The 22,114-nt window shown below is 40.1% G+C and overlaps 1 protein-coding gene across 4 annotated transcripts in view; it reads left to right on the top strand.

The window, feature by feature from the left end:
• The window catches only part of APBB1 (amyloid beta precursor protein binding family B member 1), a 51,910-nt gene that overhangs the window by 17,625 nt on the left and 12,171 nt on the right, over positions 1-22,114 (top strand). For 2 of the 4 annotated variants that reach the window (XM_007492737.2, XM_056795108.1), the window contains 2 exons: positions 15,859-16,083; positions 20,940-21,687. The exons of 1 other annotated variant lie outside the window; for it this stretch is intronic. In XM_007492737.2, coding sequence (XP_007492799.2) covers positions 20,955-21,687 — 733 coding nt within the window. In that variant the 5' untranslated portion in view covers positions 15,859-16,083; positions 20,940-20,954. The remainder of the gene's footprint in view (positions 1-15,858; positions 16,084-20,939; positions 21,688-22,114) is intronic. One more of the 4 variants, XM_056795107.1, reaches the window with a different exon arrangement.

Below are 22,114 nucleotides of genomic sequence, written 5' to 3'. Positions count from 1 at the left end.
TATTCAGGCAGTTGCTTTTTCTCGGTGTTTCCACTCCCATAGTTTATCCTTTGCTTATGAATGGTGTTTTTTTTCTCCTGGATCCCTGAAAGTTGTTCAGGGACATTACACTGCCCCTAATGGAGAAGTCCATTACGTTCGATGATACCACAGTGTGTTTGTCTCTGTGTACAATGTTCTCCTGGTTCTGCTCCTCTCGCTCTGCATCACTTCCTGGAGGTTGTTCCAGTCTCCATGGAACTTCTCCACTTTATTATTCCTTTTAGCACAATAGTACTCCATCACCAACATATACCACAGTTTGTTCAGCCATTCCCCAATTGATGGGCATCCCCTCATTTTCCAGTTTTGGGCCACCACAAAGAGCGCAGCTATGAATATTTTTGTACAAGTCTTTGTGTCCATTATCTCTTTGGGGTACAGACCCAGCAGTGCTATGGCTGGGTCAAAGGGTAGATATTCTTTTGTCGCCCTTTGGGCATAGTTCCAAATTGCTGGAGGTGAAATTTTAAACCTTTTCAGACTCCATTTTTTTAAAAATGAAAGTCTTTGTATCTTATTGTATTTTGCTGATTGTTTTGTTTAAGATTTAATTTTGTTGTTTTAATCTCATATATTAATGTATTCGATACTGTTGTTACACTGAATCATTTTAATCTACTGTGTTTTAACTATTAGATATATTTCCCTTATGACAACTGAACAAAATATTGTAAAATATTATAAAAGCCCATAAATAGCCTCCCCCCCTCCCCATTTTTGCATTTGTTAATTGTCACATAGATGATGGATGAACTCAACCTGGATAACAACCTTTAGAGAATTTAATAAGCTAAGAATTTAGAATAAGCAATCAGAGATCTGGATCAGTGAGACCTGAAACAGTGGGAAGAATGGAAGCCACTAAAGGACTAGGAGAAAGCTCATTATCCTGATGAGAAGTGTGAATATGGTTGTGACCTGGAGCTGTGATATAACTGGCTTCATTTACCAATACTGACTTCCAGCCAGTATCACCCTCCAACTGTGCTAAGGAGACTGGAGGGTTTTCTGTGAGTGAGAGTATTGCTCCCTTAGGAAACATTTATGGAGGAATGGATTGTAGCCATTTGGGAATGAGTGCTAGGGAGTTTAATATATGATTTAATTCTATGCTATTGCTATTTCATTAAATGTCTTTACTTTTATTTCACAGTCATGAGATTTAGTTCAGTAAAAGAAACATCAGTGGGGGCTTTTTAGCTTTAGGTTAAATAGATTATGACCTTAACAAGGCTTTTTAGGATTATATTGTAGGATTGGGGTAGTGGTAGATGAAAGTGGGGAAAGAGTTACATTAAAAAGGAATCCTGGGAGCGGGGGGGGGGGGGGGCAGCTGGGTGGCTCAGTGGATTGAGAGCCAGGCCCAGAGACAGGAGGTTCTGATTCAAATGTGACCTCAGACACTTCCCAGCTGTGTGACCCTGGGCAAGTCACTTAACCCCATTACCTAGCCCTTACTACTCTTCTGCCTTGGAACCAATACACATTACTGACTCCAGGATGGAAGGTAAGGGTTTTTAATTTAAAAAAAAAAGAGTCCTAGGGATTTGAATTTGAGGGAGATGATTTCATATAACTTTGGGATGCTGTAGTATTAGAAGGAAACCATTTGTAATTCTTCACCTATTTCCTCCCTGTCCTATTGAATGGACAGCAATATTTTTCTGATAAGATTTTCCTAAGCCAAATCATTGATTTAAAATATTATATTGCTATATTGAACCTGCTATTGGCTGGAAGGGTATTATTGAGTTGTTGGTTTGGAAGAAATTAGGTTTAGACCACTGCCTTATACCATGTACTATAATAAGCTCAAAGTTGATAAATGGCATGAATGTTAAAGGCTGAAACACACAGAGGAGAATGAGATAACATGCTTTTCATAGTTATGGTTGGGGGAGAGCTCTTAACTACATAAAAAAAGGTAAATTAGATCATTTTGATTATGGAAAATTGAACAGCTTTCTCAGGAGCAAAATCAATGCAACTAGGACAAAGATGGAGATGTCAACTGAGGAAAAGTCTTTGCATTGAATATCTGATCAAGGTCTGATATCCAAAATACATTCAGAACTAATATGTAAGGCAAATGGTCATTCATTCTCCAGTGGACATATAGTAAAAGAATTTGAATAAACAGTTCTCAAAGATATTGCAAAATGTTAACAACATAAGAAAGATCTCTCTGAATCACTAGTAATGATTGAAATGCAAATCAAAACAACTCTAGCTTTACTCAGAGTTGCTCAGTTTACATCCAGCAAAGTGGGCAAGATGATTTAAAAAATGGATATATCTAATTTTATAAGGACTATGTATAGACAAGCATACTAATACACTCTTGGTAAAGCAGTCCAACCATTCTGGAAAGTAATTGGGAATTATATAATAATTAAAATGATCATGATGATAAACAGCTAACATTTCTATATATAGCACTTATTATGTACCTGGCACTATGCTACACTCTTTGCAATTATTATCTTATTTGAATTTCACAATAACCCTGGGAAGCAGGTGCTATTATTATCCTGATTTTACAGATGTGGAAACTAAGGCAAACAGCAATTAAGTGATTTGCCTGAGGCTGAATCTGAACTCAGATATTCCTGATACTAAGCCCAGTGTTCTTTATCCACTATATCATCTACCCAACCCAACAAGAGACAATCATGTTTAAAAAATGATTAAGATGTCCTTTGACCCAGAGATCCTCTGCTAGGGATGTGTATATACCCTAGGAGGTCAATTCTCTCCCCCCCCCCCAAGTCACCACACATACCAAAATATTTAGAGCAGCATTTTTTTAATGATTGCAAAGAATTAGAACAAAGTGGGTGTCCATCAATTAAAGAATGAATAAACAAACTAGTGTATAAATGTCATGAAATGCCACATGAAGAAAAAATAATATGAAGGAATCATAAAAGCATGGGGAGACATAAATTAATGCAGAGTAAATTAAGCAGATCCAGGAGGAAAATGGAAAGCAGAAATGGAAGTGACTGTTATATTATACATTGCATATCAGAGCATCAGGGTGAGTAGGCACCCTGGCTAATTCATTTATTAGAAAAGTGATGTACAATAGCAGCTCTGTACCTTTAATGGAGGCTGTTGATTAGAGGAAGCACCTCTTAACTGTGATGATGATGCAATTGATATGACTTTGCACATGCTTTGGGCACTTGGGAGGAATCTCAGGTGAAATCTAATAAGTGACAAAGAAGCTGTAGCAGCATTATATAAATTGCTTGATATTGTCAATCATAGAGCCATCCCCAAAGACAACTGAATGGGGCTGTTCAGAAACTACTTATTAAATTGACTTACTGCTGACCAGAAGCCAATAATTGTTTAAAGCTTTCCTGGGGAGAGAGTAGGAGTAGATATGAGAGGACTGCTGGCAGAAACAACACCATCCTCAGCAGTTCATGATTCCAAGCAACCCCTTCCTCAATAGTTAACTAGCATTTATTAAATATCTACTGCAAGCCAGGTTGTTCACACCTTTTCCAGGAACTTCCCTCTTTGGTTTAATGTATGTAAAGGTGCCTGATAATGAAGTGCAAATTCTATGCAATTTGTATATATCCTTGATAGTTGATGCAATATGCTACATGCAGAGGTGCTGGACATTAAGTTTCTGCATGTAAATTATATGACTGGTCCATTCTACATGATTTCAGTATGAATGTTGCATACCACAAATCCACATATACCCTGCATATTTGGGATGATTATCTATGGCTGTGTTTTTTGCCAATTGATAAATGCTTATACTATATACTCAATTGTACCCATGTATCTGGTGTGAGTCCTTCCTTCCTTCCTTCCTTCCTTCCTTCCTTCCTTCCTTCCTTCTTTCCTTCCTTCCTTCCTTCCTTCCTTCCTTCCTTCCTTCCTTCCTTCCTTCCTTCCTTCCTTCCTTCCTTCCTTCCTTCCTTCCTTCCTTCCTTCCTTCCTTCCTTCCTTCCTTCACAGATTGTGCCCAAGGGACAGATACCTTGCTTTGCTTTTGGGAACTTTATCTCCCAGAAGCCTGTGTGTTAGTTGAGTGATTTTTGGCAATCCCAGTTTTTAATGGAAGATGTAATACTCTGGACAGAAAAAGATAGAGTGGATTGACTTGAGACGAGGCCAAGACTCAGTCAGTGACTGTAGACCAGGAATAGAGCCACCAGAGGCTTGGCTAGAAATAAGCAACTACCATCCAGGAAAGATATGACTTGAGACTGGGCCAGGATTAGTAAAACTAAAAACCCAGAGCAATGTGACTGGAACCAGAGGCAGTAGTGGAAGCCATGGGAGGTCAGAGAGAGGTAATTTGAGGAAGAATAAAGTATTTACATTTGGGGAGGTGGTTAAAGAAAGACTTCTCAGAGAATGGGGCACTTGAGAATGGCCTAATAATCTACATAGAAAAAATAAAAACCAAATGAATGAATGAACCATTAAATCAATAAGGATGTGTATATATACACAGTCACACACACATAGAGTAGTGAAATACATGGGAGTTTTGGAGAAAGGACACTTGACAGTTGGGGAGATTGGGAAAGATTTCATTTAGAAGATAATGCTTAATCTACATCTTAAAGGAAGAAAAACTGTCAGGCAGAGATAAAGGGGAAAGGGATATTGAAAAGCATATTCTCCAGATTATGATGCATAATTGAAGAGAAAGTCCATTTAGTTAGATCATAAATGCATATATCTTTTGCCAACATTAAGGATCAGTGAAATGGGTCCAAGGGAGGGAGTAGACTTGATTATGTTGGGAAAATAGAATAGCCCTTTCAATGATTGCTAATCCTTGATACAACAGAAAAAACTCTGACTCTATAGTTAGAGTCTCTGTTGCTCACTATCTATATGACCTTTGGTGAATTCCTTAACCATTATTCTAGGACTCAGTTTTCCCATAAGGGCAGGTGTCTGGACTAGATGACCTCTGAGAATCCTTTCAGTACTAATTTAATGACCCTATCATTGAAAGACCCCATCTTTTTAGCTCTAGTATTCCCCATGCAGAGGAAATATGTCAAAGTGGACAGAGAACTGGTCTCTGGGGTTAGGAAGATCTGGGTTTCAGTCTTGGTTCTGATTTGCAAAGACTATTGACATTGAGCTAGTCACATAACTTCTCAGTGTTCCCAGGCAATGACTGAATATTAAAACTTTCAGAGAAAGTGCAGTTCACATTATATAGGAAGTTTCTCATGGAGACTTTGCTGGGGGCCATCAGACCACGACACCTTGACAGAGTCACGCGTGGTAGCTGGAGAGACCACAGAGTAGTCCTTGGCAAGATATGACTTCCCACTCTATCCCCCTTGCATTACTTCTTTCATCAATGCTCCTTACCTATGAATTGACATGATTATTATTCCCCCTAGTCTCAAAAGAAATAATGCAAGAGCAAAATGCCTGTACCCTAATTCTCTAAAACATCACCAAAAGATCACCTTAAACCCAATCCCAAAAAGACTATCATGGGTTAACTTTTACTTAGGTACATAATTCCCAGCAAAACCACAGCTATAGGCCAAGCCAAAAACTTCCCCACATACAGAAGCCTATTCTCATGAAGTCAACACACAAATCAATCATAGAGGCCCAAGCGATAAGTACAAGTACATCAAGCTTCATATGCCTCAGTGACTCGATTACACAAATCAGTAACTCAGGAACTCCCTAGTAAAGAAGCCTGAGAAATGACCAGTCTAAATTTGAATTGTGTTCCCAGTACCCCTCAGCCTCAATGGTATGATTGTTGAATTGTCTTCTAGGAACTGCTGATTAATTATTCCATTTTATTAAAAGTATTAAGTAATTTTTCTTGATTGCTTGTAAGCTCAAAACTTCTTACAGGGTAACGAGAAAATTAAGCCACCTGTGACGAAATCATTTATCTTGTATTCTGTCTGTCATCACAATACAAAAATATAGAATGTTAATCAAGTGATTTGATAAAAGTTAATGTATCACTTTTCCAATTATCTGTCTTTGAACATGTGTGTTAGATAATGCAATCTGCATGCCAAGAAAATGGGAATAAAAATAAAAATCAAGCCTGGGAATGGTGGAGCAGCTGTCAAGATGCAAAGCAGTCCCATGGTCGTAATGATTAAGCTGTCTTCCATTTGTGATTTATTTTGACTGATCGTTTGCCACCTGTTGGGAACCCTGGAGTCGTGAGTGAGGCTGGACCCTGACCGCGGCAAGACTTCAATACCCTAATTAAGTTATAGGCCTATTTTTTAAAAAATTCCCTAGTTGATGCTAAATGCCTGAGACTTAGAATGCCACAGTTTCTGAAGAAAGTGAATCATGACTTAATGGTGACTTAGTGGATAATGGAGAGATTTAATAGATTAGTAGGCTATGGCATGTTACTATTGATGATGTATGTGGAGGAAGTGGTATATAGAAATGCATAGGCATAGAGAATGATTTCCCTGGTGCTTCCAGATAAGGAAACTCTCTCTCCCAGTTCAGTTTGGCACCTTCTTCTGCAACTTGCAGTCTTAGAGAGTTGCCTATAGTATTTTTTTTTAAAACCTTCCCTTCTCTTTTAGTATCAGTTCTAAGACAGAAATGCAGCAAGGCTAGACAACTGAAGTTAAGAGACTTGCCCAGGGTCACACAAGGTAGGAAGTGTCTGAGGCCAGATTTGAATCTGGTTGTCAGACTTTAGGCCTGGCATTCTATCCACTACACTTTCTAACTGCCCCAATAGTTGACTATAGTATTAAAGGCTTAATGGCTTACCTTGAGTAAAAGTTAGTATATGTCAGAAACAGGACTAAAATCCCAATCTTCAGAGCTCCAACTCCAGTTCTTTATCCATTATTCCATACTATATATATAAGATATCATTTGGTAAATGTATGTTTTTAAAGGATATGGGTCATTTACACAGTCAACACTCTGGATATGAAGTCAGAAGACCTGAGTTCAAATGTCTCTTACTCTGTCACTGTTACCTCTGTCACTTACTTCCTGTAAGTCATTTGATTTACATGGAACTCAGTTTCCTTGATGGAAAATGAACAGGTTAAACTAGGTGGTCTCTTGGGTCCCTTCTAACTCTAGATCTTTAATTCTATATAGGAAGAGCAAAGTATTACAGATGCATAGCCTGATAGCTAGATTGTTTAGTTAGACAACTAGAATTTATTAAGTACCCAAGAAATGTTAAAATACATAGAACTAGGTCTTGCACAGACTGAGTAATTTATGGAGGATCTGTGGGAGGGTAAGGTCAGGATGAGAAGGTCAGCATAGGTTACTAGCTTTACCGTTGGCGGTAGTGCACATGTGGATCCATTGAAGATATTTTAAAGAGAAGTTGATGGAATCAGACTTCAAAACATTATAAAGTTATCTTTATAAAAATCTGGTGTTGGAGGGAAATAGAAAAAGTAGAGATAGATGAAACAGCACATGCAACCCAATATCACCTTAGCTGTATTTTCCACCCTCTCTTCCCCAGTCTCAAGGGTTGAAGTAGTAATTTTCCTGGCCAATTCCAAACCCCTAATTTGTGTCCATGATCTCATTGCCTAACACCTCCTCAGATATCTCTTTTGTCATCCCTTTTCCCCTTAAGTTTTAACCTCTCTTTTTCCAAAGGCTCCTTTCTTGTTTTTCCCCCCACATATTCCCAGAACTTTTCTTACAAATTTGACTCAGTTCTCTATATATTTGAGAAAAGTGATCTTTATCACAGAAACTTTCTACAAAATTTCTTCAGTTTTCTGCTTTCCTTGTGATCTTGGTTACATTGGTTTTGTTTGTACAAAACCTTTTAAATTTGAGATAGTCAAAATTATCCATTTTGCATTCAATAATGTTCTCTTTCTCTTATTTGGTCATAAATCCTATCCTTATCTATAGATCTGACAGGTAAATAACCCATTCTCTCCTAATTTGTTTATGATATCATCTTTTATATCTAAATCATTTGCCCATTTTGACCTTATCTTAGTATACAGTGTGAGGTGTTGGTCTATATACCTAGTTTCTGCCAAACTGCTTTCCTTTTTCCTACCAGTTCTTGCCAAATAGTGAGTTCTTGCCCCCAAAGCTGAGATCTTTACATTTGTCAAATTCTAGATTACTATAGTTATTACCAGCTGTATATTATGTACCTAATTTATTCACTGATCCATCACTCTTTATCTCTTAGCCAGTACTAGATCATTTTGATAATTACTGCTTGACAATACAATTATATATCTGGCACTACTTAACATTTTTTTTCATTATTTCCTGTCGATATTTTTTACTTTGTGTTCTTCCAGATAAAATTTTATTATTATTTCCTAGCTCTATAAAATAATTTTTTGGTAATTTGATTGATATGGCACTGAATAAGTTATGGCATAATTAATTTTGGCAGCTAGGTGGCACAGATAATAGAATGCTGGGTCTAGAATCAGGAAGATATTTTCATGAGTTCAAATCCAGTCTCAAACACTTACTAGTTGTGTGACCCAGAGCAAATCACTTAACCCTGTTTGCTTCAGTTTCCTCATCTGTAAAATTTCCTTCCTAGAGAAGGAAATGGCAAACCACTTTAGTATCTTTACCAAGAAAATTCCAAATGTAGCTATGGAGAGTGAACACGAAATAACTGAGCAACAAAAACAAGTAAATTAATTTAGATAGTTTAAATTTATATTCTATATATTTTGTTGATTTATGATATTTTTTATTGTATTAGCTCAACCTATCCATGAGCATCTAATTTTTTTTCAGTTGTTCAGATCGGACTTTATTTGTATGAAAAGTGCTTTGTAATTGTGTCTATGTAGTTCCTTGACAGATAGTGGTAAGTCCTTCTATTAAGTCTCCAATATCTCTTAATTGTTCAACTCATTGGTCTTTTGTCAGTTTTCATCTTTCTAGACCTCTGTGTAGGGTTCAACACTATTGATCACTTTGTGTTTAGCCTCCCTTCCTAGGTTTTCATGTCACCTTTTTCTCTTGATTATATTCCTATCTGGGAGACCAAACCTTTTCACTTACTTTCATGGGATATGAAAACAAACCAAAAGCCTCTTATTTAGTAAAATTGAAAATATTATGAAATATTTCCCCCTAAAGTCTTTTTCAGTCTCCTGGAGGAAAACTTCAAGAAAGATGGGTGACAAATCAAAGGCAAAAAGGCAAATGGATTAAGATTGATAATGATATATAATCTTGTCTGGTTCTAATTATTCCCTTCCTGCCCACCTGAAGTGATTGGCTCTAGGTCTGTTCTTCTACACTGAGGAAGAATTAAATGGTCTTAGAAGAAAGTCCTTTTATTTAATTCAGAGAGAAGGGATGGTCCAGGAAGGAATGGAATGTTAACTTTATTACCTTATGATTCTTGAATGTTAAACCAAACTGTATTTTTATATATTGTGATTTTTATCTTGTTCAAGATTTTTTACATGATTTCCTTGGGGCATGGTGGAGGGCATAGTGGAATTCCAGTTTGGACATCTCTCTCCATGCTAAAAATACTTGGATATTAGTTAATCCTAAATTTTAAAAGCTAGTTTTAGAAGGCTTAAGCCTATATTTTATTTCAGAAGGATCATCATAATCCATTGACTTAACCCTGAGTGTAACACAAAGCTCTGTCCCTCTTCCCTCTCCCTCTTTTCCTTTCCCTCCACCACCTCTATCATCATCATTTTTGTCATATAAAGTAACAAAAACTCCCTTGGATTCACCTTTCATCTAATTGTGAGTGACTAAAAATATATGTTGTCCTTATTTCTCTCCTAAACTCCAGCCCTGCAACTCTAGCTGCCCACTAGACATCTTACCTTGGATTATCAATAAGCATCTCAAAATCAGCATATCCAAAATGGAACTCATCTTTCCTCTAGAGTCTTTATCCTCCCCTCCTCTTTCTTCTCTTACCTCCTTTTTCTCCTATCTTCCCTATTTTTGTGTAGGACATCACCATTCTTCAATTCATCCAGGTTTGAAATTTGGGATTCATCCCTGACTTTTTATTTTTGCTAACATTCTCTAACCTGTCAGCTGCTAAGTCTTATTGATCCCTCAAATTTGGCATTTATCTTATAACAATTAGACTTGGGAAATTGTTAAAGAGCTATGGTATAAAATGGATGTAGATGTATAACCCAGTGGAATTGCTTGTTGGCCCTGGGAAGTCAAGAGGGGAAAGGAGAGGGAAAGAACATAAATCATGTAACCATGGAAAAATACTTAAAATAAATAAATAAACAATAAAAAAGAAACAAAATGGATGTAGACCCAAATCTTACACCATATACTCAGTGGCTTTAAGAAGAATAGTAAAGTTGACATTAAAAAAAAGAGTTAGAATTAAAAGTAAACATATAAATATATATTTAACTAATAAATAAATATAAAATTATAAATAAATATAAATATATTATAGCTGTTAAATATTATATATTAAAAATAATAATGAATAAAATATACAAATGAAAATAAAAGTATGTGTATCACTTCTGGAGGACAGATTTACCTTTATTTCTGAAACAAATAGAAGCAATGATTATGAACAAGCTAAATGTCCTTATTACATTGAAATAAAAATTATGTATAATAAAGCCAATATGATCAAAAGAAAAAGAAAAATGTCAGGGTAGAAACAGTATTCATGGCAAATATTACAAGTTAAAAATTTGGCATCTAAAATATTTGAGGAAATGTTAAAAATGCACAGAGGAACTCCCAGTCTACAGTGGATAAATGACCAAAGTAAAAGAACAGTTTTCAAGAGAAGAAACATAAGATATAAATAACCAAACAATTACAGAGATGCAAATTAAAACAACTTTGGAGTACCACTTCACACCCACTAAATTGGTATAAAAATAATTAAAAGCATAAAAAACCCCAAAGTAACATTAGTGTGGTTATTAGAAATCAAGTATACTTATTGACAAAAAATTTGTAAAATTTTTTGAGAGAAGAAATTTATTACAGAAAAAAAATTACAAATATAATCAGATCTTTTGACAATAATTCTATCAGTGGTGTTAAATTTAATTGTGTCTGGACTCTGAATATTTATATTGGTGGTCACCAGGGACTTAATTTCTAAATCTCAAAATGAATTACTAAAGTAAATGGAATATGGTATTTACAATAGAGGGAAGATATTAAGGAAAAGAGAAAAGGGGAGAGAGAGAGAGTGAGTGAGCTCTGGCTTCTTCTGATACTAGTTAGAATTTCTAAGCCCCAGCCAGGGGAAAAATGTCTCAAGATGATGGGCCTTTCTTGGAGGTTTACACCTCTGGGAAAGGCAGAGTCACTAAATCAGCCTTTCACTCACCAACGGTGACCATCTAAAAGGAAAGCAGTCTGAGGTCTCCTGTACAAACTCCTCCAGGGTTGAGTTCTTCTTCCAGTCTCTCCTCAAGTGTCTGTCCTCCAGTCCAACTCCAAGTCAGAGTTCTAATATCCTCAATCCTTTCCTCTTTTTAAGCTCTTTTTCTTGCTTGTCACCTCCCCTAAATTTCATGTCTACCAATCGCAGCAGACACTCCTCTCCAGGACTGCCCACTCATTCACAAGTGGGTCACAGGCCTCCCACTCAATGCATGAAATGGGTGTTCATACCTTTTTGTGGTTAGTTAACACCTTTTTTGGATAGTTTACCTTTGGGGGATTAAAATCTAAAAATAGATTGTGGATTATAATTCAATCTTCCCAATAAAGGAAGAGCTAAGTATCTTCATTGTTACAAACAGGAGATAGCTAAATCCAATCTTCATAGTGGGAATATGACATAAGAATGTTATCAAAAACAACAAAAAAGGTTATAACATTCAAAGATTCTCCTAGAAGCACTACCTGTCCTTGTAAAAGCCTAAAAGTCCAATAATAGGAGGCAAAAGTTTAAACAAATTTTTGTACTTTCATTTAATGGAATGCTAAAATGCAACCAAGATGCACAAGAAATATGGAAGGACCTTTGTGAAATAATGGAAAACAGAGTAGAAGTTGTAGAAGGGAAGGAGATCATGAAGAAAAGAAAACACACTAAACATACCCATGATAAACAAGAAAAAGTAAATGAAGAGGAAAAACAAAGAAAACTTATGGAAACTTACAGGGACTCGAGTGAAAAAGTATGACGATATATCCTTCCAAATCCTGACTTTCCTCATCTTGGTTTTGAAATATTCTGGGTCAGCATGAGAAATTAAATGTGAGTTTTTTGGTTCCACAGGAGCCATGGATGACAGGTCAAGGCCAGCAGATAATAAGGAAAAAGTTTAGAAACTCAGAAATGCATTAAAAAATATAGTATATAATATCAACATATTTTATCTTTTAATATCATATAGCCTATGACCAGATACTTAACCCAAATTTTACAATAAGGCACTGTAAACACCCCAGAGAAAAAAAGAAAAAGGAAAAATTTAGACTTCTTCTCTGGTACAAAGGAAAGCCAAAAAATTTTACACAGATTTTCCAGATTGCGAGTGTGCCAAACCCCTAATACCTGTGATAGGGAAAGAATATCTGTATATTAAAATTTCTTTGTTTAAATATAAATAAGTACAAGTATGACTAATTGTATCGATACAAAATGCTCTGACATTCAAAGCCCTTCATAACCTAGTCCCCTCTTACCTTTCCAGTCTTTTTGTACATTACTCCCTGCTATTTATTTTTTGACTTTAGACACCAGACTCCTAGCTGTTCCACAAACAAGACACTCCATTTCTAGGTTCCTGGCATTTTTTCCATCTGTTCCTTGTCCCTGGAATGCTCTCTCTTCTCAATTCCATATTCTGACTTCCCTTACTGAAAATCCTAACTAAAGTCCTAACTTTTATAGGAAGCTTTCCTCCCAACCCAACTTAATTTTGTGCTTTCCCTCTGTTTCCCCACCTGTTTATCTTGTATGGAACCCTAGTCTCAAAGCCTTTTGGAAGAGGACTCTTCCCTCATTGATGGAGATGAATGGCCTCCCCTGAGTGAAGGGGGTGGGATGGAGTTGGCAAGAGTGGAAGATAGGAGAATTTCTTCAGGCTTCTTAAATTTTCTTCAAGTTTCAAGTGTCGTTAGGCCCTGCATTGCTTCAGGCACTTCTGACTTCCATTTTCCAGAGGGAAGGCCATTTCAGGTTCCTAAAGGAAAAGATACTAGGAAGACTTGAGAGTAGCTACTGGTGTCCACAATGTCTCCTTCCCCTACTTGCTATACCAGAGGCTAGGGAATTGTCCCTTTGGGTGAGATCTGGGACTCTGTCACTTGGTTGAGTTGAGTTACTTCATTTTCAGTGGGAAAGATATTTCACTCAGTATTTATCGCTTATATATTCCCTTACATATACCTCCTCTGATTTTCTATTTTGCTATGACTTGAGTAAACAGATTTTTTCTATTATTTGCTATGTTTCTTCATTGTGGAACTGGTATTTGGGAGAGAAGAGAGTTAAACCTTGAATATAAAGCCTGAGGTCTCACTTTCTCCCACTAACGAAAACATCAGTGGGAAATTAGATTGAACTACAAAGTCATATTCCCCAGACTCATAATGTTTTGAGGGAGCATATAAATATAATTCTTGTCTGGCCACCCTCTCTCTGAGAACAGAGGGGACAACTTTGTCTCCTAATTCCTGCTTCTTCTCCTGTAAGAAATTAAATTCTCCCTTAGTGAAGAATAGGGGAGGGAGAAGAGGCTAGAGATGTCTACTCTGCCTTCCTTTCAAGTCATAAGGTACCCCACTCTCCATGTTACACAAGGGGCCTCACCACACATATATTTCAGACAATATAGAGTAAAGAGAACTATCCCCAAGCTCTGCAACTTTGTAGTCTTAGAGAACAGAGATTTGTCTAATCACAAAGCCAGCATTGTATCAGAGACTAACTCTGACTCAGGCTTTCCTGACCTGTGGCTGGCTTTTGAGATACAGTAATACCACCTTGTCCTTCATGTTTAGTTGAATATTTTAAAATGAAACAATAATAACAATAACAATCATGAATAAAAGTATATGTGTATTCCTTTTTTGGAGAAGGAAGTGGCAAACTGCTCTTTGCCAAGAAAACCTCAAACAGGGTCATAATATAACGTGTCAAACATGACTGAAACAACTGAACCAACATACCTGTATATCATGAGAGACTTTAGAAAGAATTCATTGCCATAATATGCTAGTGTGCACTCATGCACACATGCACTATCAATATTTTCCTGGTTTTAGCAACCCTATTAGAACTGACTATCAAGTGGTTCTGATATAACTTTTTCTTGCTGAGTCTGTTGGCATGTTAATGCCATCCATGAACTAGTCTTTTAATACGTTCAGATTTTAAGTTTGTTTGAAAAAGAGACAACAAATATAGAATGGTCCCTTGATCCAGTGTTTTTTTCTTAACTTTTTTGCCATCAAGAAACCTTTTTTCAAAAATATTCTTGTAGTCTTGGTCATGGAGACTGGAAGAAATAGGAATAAAGGGAATGACTGATCAAACTGGTCATTGGGAGATGGTATTGGAGGTGAGAGAAAGGGAATATTTTTTTTAAACCCTTACCTTCTGTCTTAGAATCAGTACTATGTATTGGTTCCAAGGCAGAAGAGCAGTAAGGGCTAGGCAATAGGGGCTAAGTGACTTGCCCAGGGTCATACAGTTGGGAAGTGTCTAAGGTCAAATTTGAACCCAGGACCTCTGTCTCTAGACCTGACTCTCAATCCTCTGAGCCACCCAGCTGCCCCCCAAAAAGGGAATATTTATTCGAGAATGTATTGCTTCCAGTCTCTGAACTCAGAAAAGACAGCTAAGAGACCAGAAAGAGCAGACAATTCCTATGGATAATATTTAGATAATTTTGGAGACCTTAGGGAGATTAAGAAGCCAGCAAAAAGTGAAAGCTCTGCAGTCAAAAGAAAGGTCTCAGGGAATCTTCCAAGTAGAGGAGCTGAAGTGGTTCAGCAAGACCTTAGGCAGCAGGTTTCACTCTGGATAAATATTGGGGAAGTTTTGGGTGTAGGACACCAGGGTCAAAGGCATCAGGATCTCAGAGCCTGGGTGTTAGAGGGTGAGATTCTGATATCAGGGGTCTAGGAGTTGAGACATAAAGGACTTGGAGGGATATGGTAAGATGGGGGAGCTTGTGGGGAATGAGGGCCAAGAGAGCAAGTGCTATGGATTCCAGGGTAATAGTAGGTAAGCAAAATGGAGAGAGCTGAAAGAAGGGACTAATGAGATAAAAAGAACGATGAGTAACTCGAGTGGGAGGATTGGGATGAGGTACTTGGTGATATGGGGTGGAGAATGTACCCTAACGGGAAGATGCAGTAAGAGGTGTTGGGATGCATGAGGAGACAGGGTTCCAGATGAGGGAGTGGGGAGGGCCCTGATATTGGGGTGAAAGCTATGGGCAGAAGGGCTGGATATGGGGAGATGAGAATTCAAATATTGGAGGTAATGGAACCCCAAGTACTGGAAATGTGGAGACCTAGATGTTGGGAGAGGGTGTCCAGCTGTTGGGAGCACAGGATTACAAGTACTAGGATGCATTGGTGCTGGGTAATGAGATCTGGGTGCTAGGGGTACGGATTATCAGGGCGTGCGGGATTCGATTACAAGTGTAAGAGATTGTAGCCCAAATATTGGGGGAAAGGGGCCTGGGTGTGGGAGAATGGAAGATCCGAGGTTTCCAGGAGGTGGGACGCTGGGCTGATTTCCTCGTTCCAACCCAGCTCCTCCAGCCCAAGCCTCAGCAGGGGAGGATCCACATGCTCGCGCACGGCCCAAAATGGCGCCGCTGTATCCCCCTCCCCCTCCAGGCGCGCCCCCGCGAGTCTAGGCGCGGTCTCGCTTCGAGCACGCGCGCTCCTGCGCTGGGGGATGTTGTGATGGAGAAGCGGCCGCTGAGCCCGACCCAGAGTCCGATCCCTAGCCCGGCTGCTGCTGCCACCGCCTCTGCTGCAGCCGCCTCTGCCTAGAGCCGCCCAGCAATCCGAGCCCGAGCCTTCCGAGCGTCCGCAGCCCCGGGGCCCCTCGCGCTGCAGGTACGGGGCTGGGGGCCCTGCCCTCCCCATCCCCCTCCACTGCCCTCCCCATCCCCCGCTTCTGCACCTTCCTCCCCTTCCCTCACCTCAGCATAACGCCCTCTCTATTCCTGTGCCCCCCCCCCCCATTCCCTTTACACTGCAACCTCCCCCCACCAAATCACAGAAGCTAGATGATCTCTACGGTGGCTTCCAGCTAAAAGTATTATGACTGCCCTCCGTCTCTTCCCTTGATTGGTACCCAACCCTGCTCATTCCCTTCCCATGTTTCTCGTTTTCCCTACTCCACTCTTACCCCACCCACAGCCTTCCCCATCCATCCACCTTGGCCTGCCCTGCTGAATGCACAACCCTCCGCTTTCCTGTGGGATTTCTGTTTGCGTTCCCTTCCCCCACTCCCCTCCTTGGGGATCTGCCCTTCCTACCCGGCTCCCACTAGCCCTCTATCCTCTGCCCTCCCTTTTTGTCTCTTTAACGGACTGTCTCCCCAGCTCCACGGCTCAGCGCTGCCCCCCTCCCCTCTTCTTCCCTCCTCCTTTCTCCTGTATCTTAGTCAGCTTGAGGGTGGCGAAAGCCAGAGGAAGGTGATAGAAGAGGGAGGTATGGGGAGGAACTGAGGATGCTTGGGAAGCAGAGGGGGGAGATAAAAAGGAAGGTGGGAAAGGAGAGGAGGTGTGGGCTGGAACGAAGTAAAGTCGGGGGGAAGAAAGGGGGCCGAGGGGTTTGTAGACAGTTCAGAGAGCCAGAACACAGGATAACGGGGAGATAAGCGTGGAAGAGACAAGCTAAGGTGAGGTGGGAGGAGGTCAGAGGCAAGTGGTTCCGGAGAGGATGAGGGAGAAGAGAGTGTGTGTGACACATATTGTCTACATTTTGTTGACCTTTTGGGGGTGTAGCAGGACACTGGGCCTGCATCCTCAGGGATCCATCTTAGTTTGTGACTGAAAAATCTGAGGCCTTCAGATTATTTGTGTACTTTGGTTAGAATAACTATTCTAATCAAATTAATTAAAGAATTAATTTCTACTTAATTTAACTCTAAATATATTTTCCATTTTAAAACTTGGTTACCACCCTTTTATCCTCTTGCTTAGACCTGTAAGACCTATGAATGTAGCCCATTTGTATATACCCAGCTTTCTAATAATCAGGAGAGTTTGATGTCATCAGAAAACTTGGAGTTCCACTGTGCTTTCCTTCATGATGCTAAGAATGGGATATTGCCTTATTTCATTCCTAGAAGAAATTTCTAAGCATCTCTACATGCTTTGCACATAGAAGACACTTAATTGAAAGAATGAATGAATGAAGAATTGATTCAGATAGAGACCTGCATATCCCTACCTTGATCCTACCTTGTTTCTTGTCTTTAAACTAGTTCTCTATCTTTAACCAATCTAGTCTTTTAGTTTTCTTATCTTGTTCCATAGAACCTTGTTAAAGTTTAGGGAATAGTTGATTTATCCTTTTCTTTTCTGGACTCAGTGACCAGCCCCTCTTCCTACTCATTGCCATCCCAGGGGCCATTTTGTCAGTTCCCTCCCCCCCCTCCCCTTTGTTTATCTGACTGTAGGGGAGCGGCATAAATTTCCTTGCATATAGTTGTCTTCTTAGTTCCTTCTTTTCCAGGTAACCGAAGTCAGTGTCTCGCTCCTGCTCATTTCAAATCCTCTGTCTGTTCTTTTCATTTTCTTACCCCATCATCATTGACTTCTCAGCAGAGACCCAAATAGACACAGAGATACATTGATTCAACCAATATGGGATGTTCCCAAATTTTTAGTGCAGTTTCAAGCTTTAGTAGCTATTAATTAATAGCTGAATTTAGTAAATTCTTACTAAATGCTGTTTTGCATAGGAATAGAAGGAAGATAGAAGGCTTTAAGTGCCCTGATAACAGAGATGTTAGTAATGAAAATGTCATATACCTTTAAATTTTTATTGAAATTGAAAATCAGGGGAAAAGTTGCCTTTATCTGATAGTTCTCAGGCCTTAGATCAGCACTCTAGATTTGGAGAAATGAAGTAAATTGAGATGTGTTCCTGCCCCTAAGGTTCTGATGCTTCTTATACTTTTGTTGAGAATATATTTTCTACATAAGAAAGAAGACTACAGTGGAAGGCATTGGATTTGGACAAGGGGAATCCTGTGTTCAGATTCTGACTCTGATACATCCTTGACCCTGAACAAATTACTTCTCTCTCCAGGCCTCACTTTTCTCATCTGTAAAATGGAACAGTTGACCTATATGGTTTGTAAGATCCCTTCCATCACTATCCTTGAATCTTGAGTTTCTGGTCATAAGTATTCAAGGCTCCTCCACCTTCTGCTTTGAAGCCTACCATACTGTGGTTTTTTTCCATCCCATTCCAACCAGGATACAGATATCAGTAGCCAAATGTAGGGAGGTGGTAGTATGGGAGGCTTAAAGCAGAAGGTAAAGGAGCCTTGAATATTAGGTTTAGACTTTATCCTGTGTGAGGTAGTAATCAAAAGTTCTTGAGCAGAAGTGTTACATGATGAAAGTGGGTACCCATTTTAGGAAAGTGAGGATGTCAGTCCTTCTGTAGGAAAGACTGGAGACAGGGAGGGACCGAAAGTAAGGAAACTTTTACAAGGGTTGCTTGCAAAGTGAAGTATGAAGTAAGAGTTGATGAAGATTTGGATAAGACTGGTAGTAATGGGAATAGAGAAGAGGGAACAGATATGTTAGGATCATGGAATTTAAGACCTCAAGAGAACTTAGTAATCTTCTAACTTGACCTCCTTAATTTTCAGATGAGAAAAATGAGACATGGAGAAGCTAAGTCATTTCTTAAATTAAAGCTAGGATTCAGATGTAGGTCCTCTAACTCCAAACCCAGAGCTCTTTTCATTACTACTGATACCCCTCATAGTAAAGAAACTTTGTACCTGAATGGATGTGAAGACTGTTGAATGGAGTCAGGGTGCCCACATGTGCATGCACAGACACAGACACAGACACAGACACAGACACACACACACACACACACACATTCCTATCCTGTGGAACTGCCCTGGATCACCACTAATTTTCTCCTCTTTAAGGGATGGCTCAGGAAACTTCTAAAGGTCCCACACAACACTCTTAAATAATTTGGTTCCTAAATCATAATGCCCTGTTTTGCTACTTCTCATACAACATCTATGTCAGAAAGTGTCCACTTTATTGCTCCTTGAAGTCAGAAACTACGTGTATAATCCCCTTGAACATCTCCAGCATTGGGTTCATGGTCCTGCCCAGACTAAGGTTTCAGTCAATATCTCATATTGATGATAGAGAGACAGACAGACACATGCAGACTAATAGATGGACAAAGCTTGAAATGTATGAAGGGCCACAAGGGGGAGAGGAAGAACCTGGAGAAGGATTAGACAATTAGCTTAGACTACAGGGAGGAGGAGCAAGTCAAAGGAAGTGGAGGGCTCTGAAATGAGGGGTAGGCTAGATGATGTTGGACTCTACAAGCAGGAGGGGTTGGGAGTGGAAATAAGCAGGGCCCTGCCCAGGACTGGGGGTGGGGTGGTGCCATACCACCTCCCTACCACATTCCTTAAAACATACACCAAGGCTTTCATGCCTGTCCCCTCTACTCCACCCCTAGCACCGTTCCTTGTACATCAAGTTCAGGCTGGACAAGGGCTGAGGGCTGATTGTGAAGGATTTGTTAGAGTAACTCAGGCTGTGATACAGAGAGGTCATTGTGTGGGTGCTCAGCTGCCTGAAACTGTGGGTAGGAGATGGTTGGGGGGAGCTTTCTCCACAGAAGTCTCTGGAAGGGAGTGACTGTGTTCGTCTCTGAATCTAGTCCTTCCAGAGGTAGCAGTAGCAGGTGTTGGGGTTGGGCTCCCAATTCAGGATGGGTTGGTCCAGTGGCTATAGAGATGAAGACCCCAGGAGGGAGGAGGCTAAATCTTCAAGGAGATTAAGGGAAATGGATGAAATCTATTATAACTTTCCCCTCAACCTTCAGAGGTGTCCCTTTTCCTTTCAAATTTGAGGAGATCCTATAGACAAGTTGCCACCCTTAGTCTACTATGGTGAGACCCAGAGACTCCATATCTTCTCTGGAAGCATGGGGGAGGATTTTCATTATCGTCATCTTTGTTATCATCATCATGTTCATTTCTAGAATGCTTTAAGGTTTACAGAGCGTTTTTCTCATAGAAACCAGTAAAGTGGGCAACACAAGTATTGTCCCATGTAATAGAAAAAAGTGAAAACTCAAAGAAAGAAACTGAGTTTCCCAGAGTTACTCAGCTAGTTAATGAGAGACAAAATGATGTAACTAAGAGTGGGTTGGACCTGGTATTAAGAAAGAGGGAGCATGGTATGTTGGAAGGAGGGCTGGGTTTGGAATTATAGGACCTGGATTCAAATCCACATTCTGTAACCTACTTTTTGGGTGACCCAGAACAGATCATTTCACTCTTCCTGAGCTCAATTTCCTTATCTATAAAATGAGGATGGTTGGATTCATGATCTCTAAGGTTCCATCCAGCTCTTCATTTATGTCTATTATATGGATTGGGTCCAGGTCTCAGCTCCAAAAATAGCTGTGTGACACTGGGGAAGCAATTTAATCGCTGAGCCTCAGTTTTCTCCTCTATAAAATGGGTAAAATGCTTATACTATCTATCTTTATATTATAGATATATCTCTATATATGTAAATAAGCATCAAAATTCAGTAAAACATTAGTTGTTATTGTTATTATTACTATTAATCAACTATCAAAGCCAGGATTCAGTCTCAATTTCAAACCTATACTATTTCCACTCTATTTCACTTCCCCTTTATTAATGATGGTCTCCCTCCCTTTCTCCTTGCCAGGACCTACTGTGGGCCATGTCTGCATCGTTGAGCCCGCAGCCAGATGTGGTGAATGACAACAGCCGTGTGGGCCCAGTGCTGAGTCTGGCGCTGCCCCTGCAGGCTGCCCATAACCAGCTCTTGAACGCCAAGCTGCAAAGTGTGGCAGCAGCACCGAAGGGCCTTCGCAGTGCCATGGGAGAAGGCAGTGGGGCTGAGTCAGGTCCAGCCAATGCCAAGTGGGTGAAGGAGGGTCAGAACCAGCTGCGACGGGCAGCCACAGCCCACCAGGATCAGAACCGGAACATGACCCTGAGTGGAGAACCAGCACCCACTGTGGCTGCCAGCGCCAAAGGCTTGCTACATCTCTACTCAGAATTAGAGATCTCTGCCCGAAATGCTGCCAACTGTGGGCACTTAGGTTCTGGCCTTCTTATTGATCTTGGCCCACCTGAGCCCCAGGCCCTACCCTGTAGCCAAGAGGAAGAGGAAGGAGAAGAAAAGGCAGCTGGAGAAGAGGAAGAAGAAGAAGAGGAGGAGGAGGAGGAGGAGGAAGAAGAGGACTTGTCCTCCCCCCCTGGGCCTTGTGATCCCCTGGAATGCGGTGAGGGTAACCCTGTTCAGCGAGCCCAACCAGATGGTCCTAGGGATCACAGCAAGAGTGCTAGCCTTCTGTTTGGCATGAGGAACAGTGCGGCCAGTGATGAAGACTCCAGCTGGGCCACCCTATCCCAGGGCAGCCCCTCCTATGGCTCCCCAGAGGAAACAGGTACTTCTTTGTCATTGGGAGGGACAGGGCAATGAGGACCTAAGCAAGAGTGGCCAAGAAGAGCTGGTAAAGGAGGTGGCCAGTCAGAAACAATGTCTCCTTTGGCCTCAGCCAGGCTTCCCCCCAGGCTACCCCATCATTTCTCAAGGTGGCCAAAACTGTAAAATGGATTCAGGGATGAAAAGGCAATAAGGAAAGCTTGGGATGATGGGGGCATACGCCTAACTTTTTGAGGGTAATATCAAAAAGAATCTTAGTTCAAAGAGCCGTTTAGAGACAGAAAACACAGGGATAAATGGGCACTTCTTTGAACAGAGAATGATAAGCATCTTTTAATATTCTTATAAGTGATTCAGAAGGCATGCCTACTGACATTTTCTCCAGTTTTGCAGCACACACTAACTTCTTGGGGTTGATGACATGGCAA

This window comes from Monodelphis domestica, chromosome 4, assembly GCF_027887165.1.
Source record: "Monodelphis domestica isolate mMonDom1 chromosome 4, mMonDom1.pri, whole genome shotgun sequence".
Lineage (NCBI taxonomy): Eukaryota > Metazoa > Chordata > Mammalia > Didelphimorphia > Didelphidae > Monodelphis > Monodelphis domestica.
Note: the sequence above shows the minus strand (reverse complement) of the source record. Positions and strands in the feature narration are given on the sequence as shown.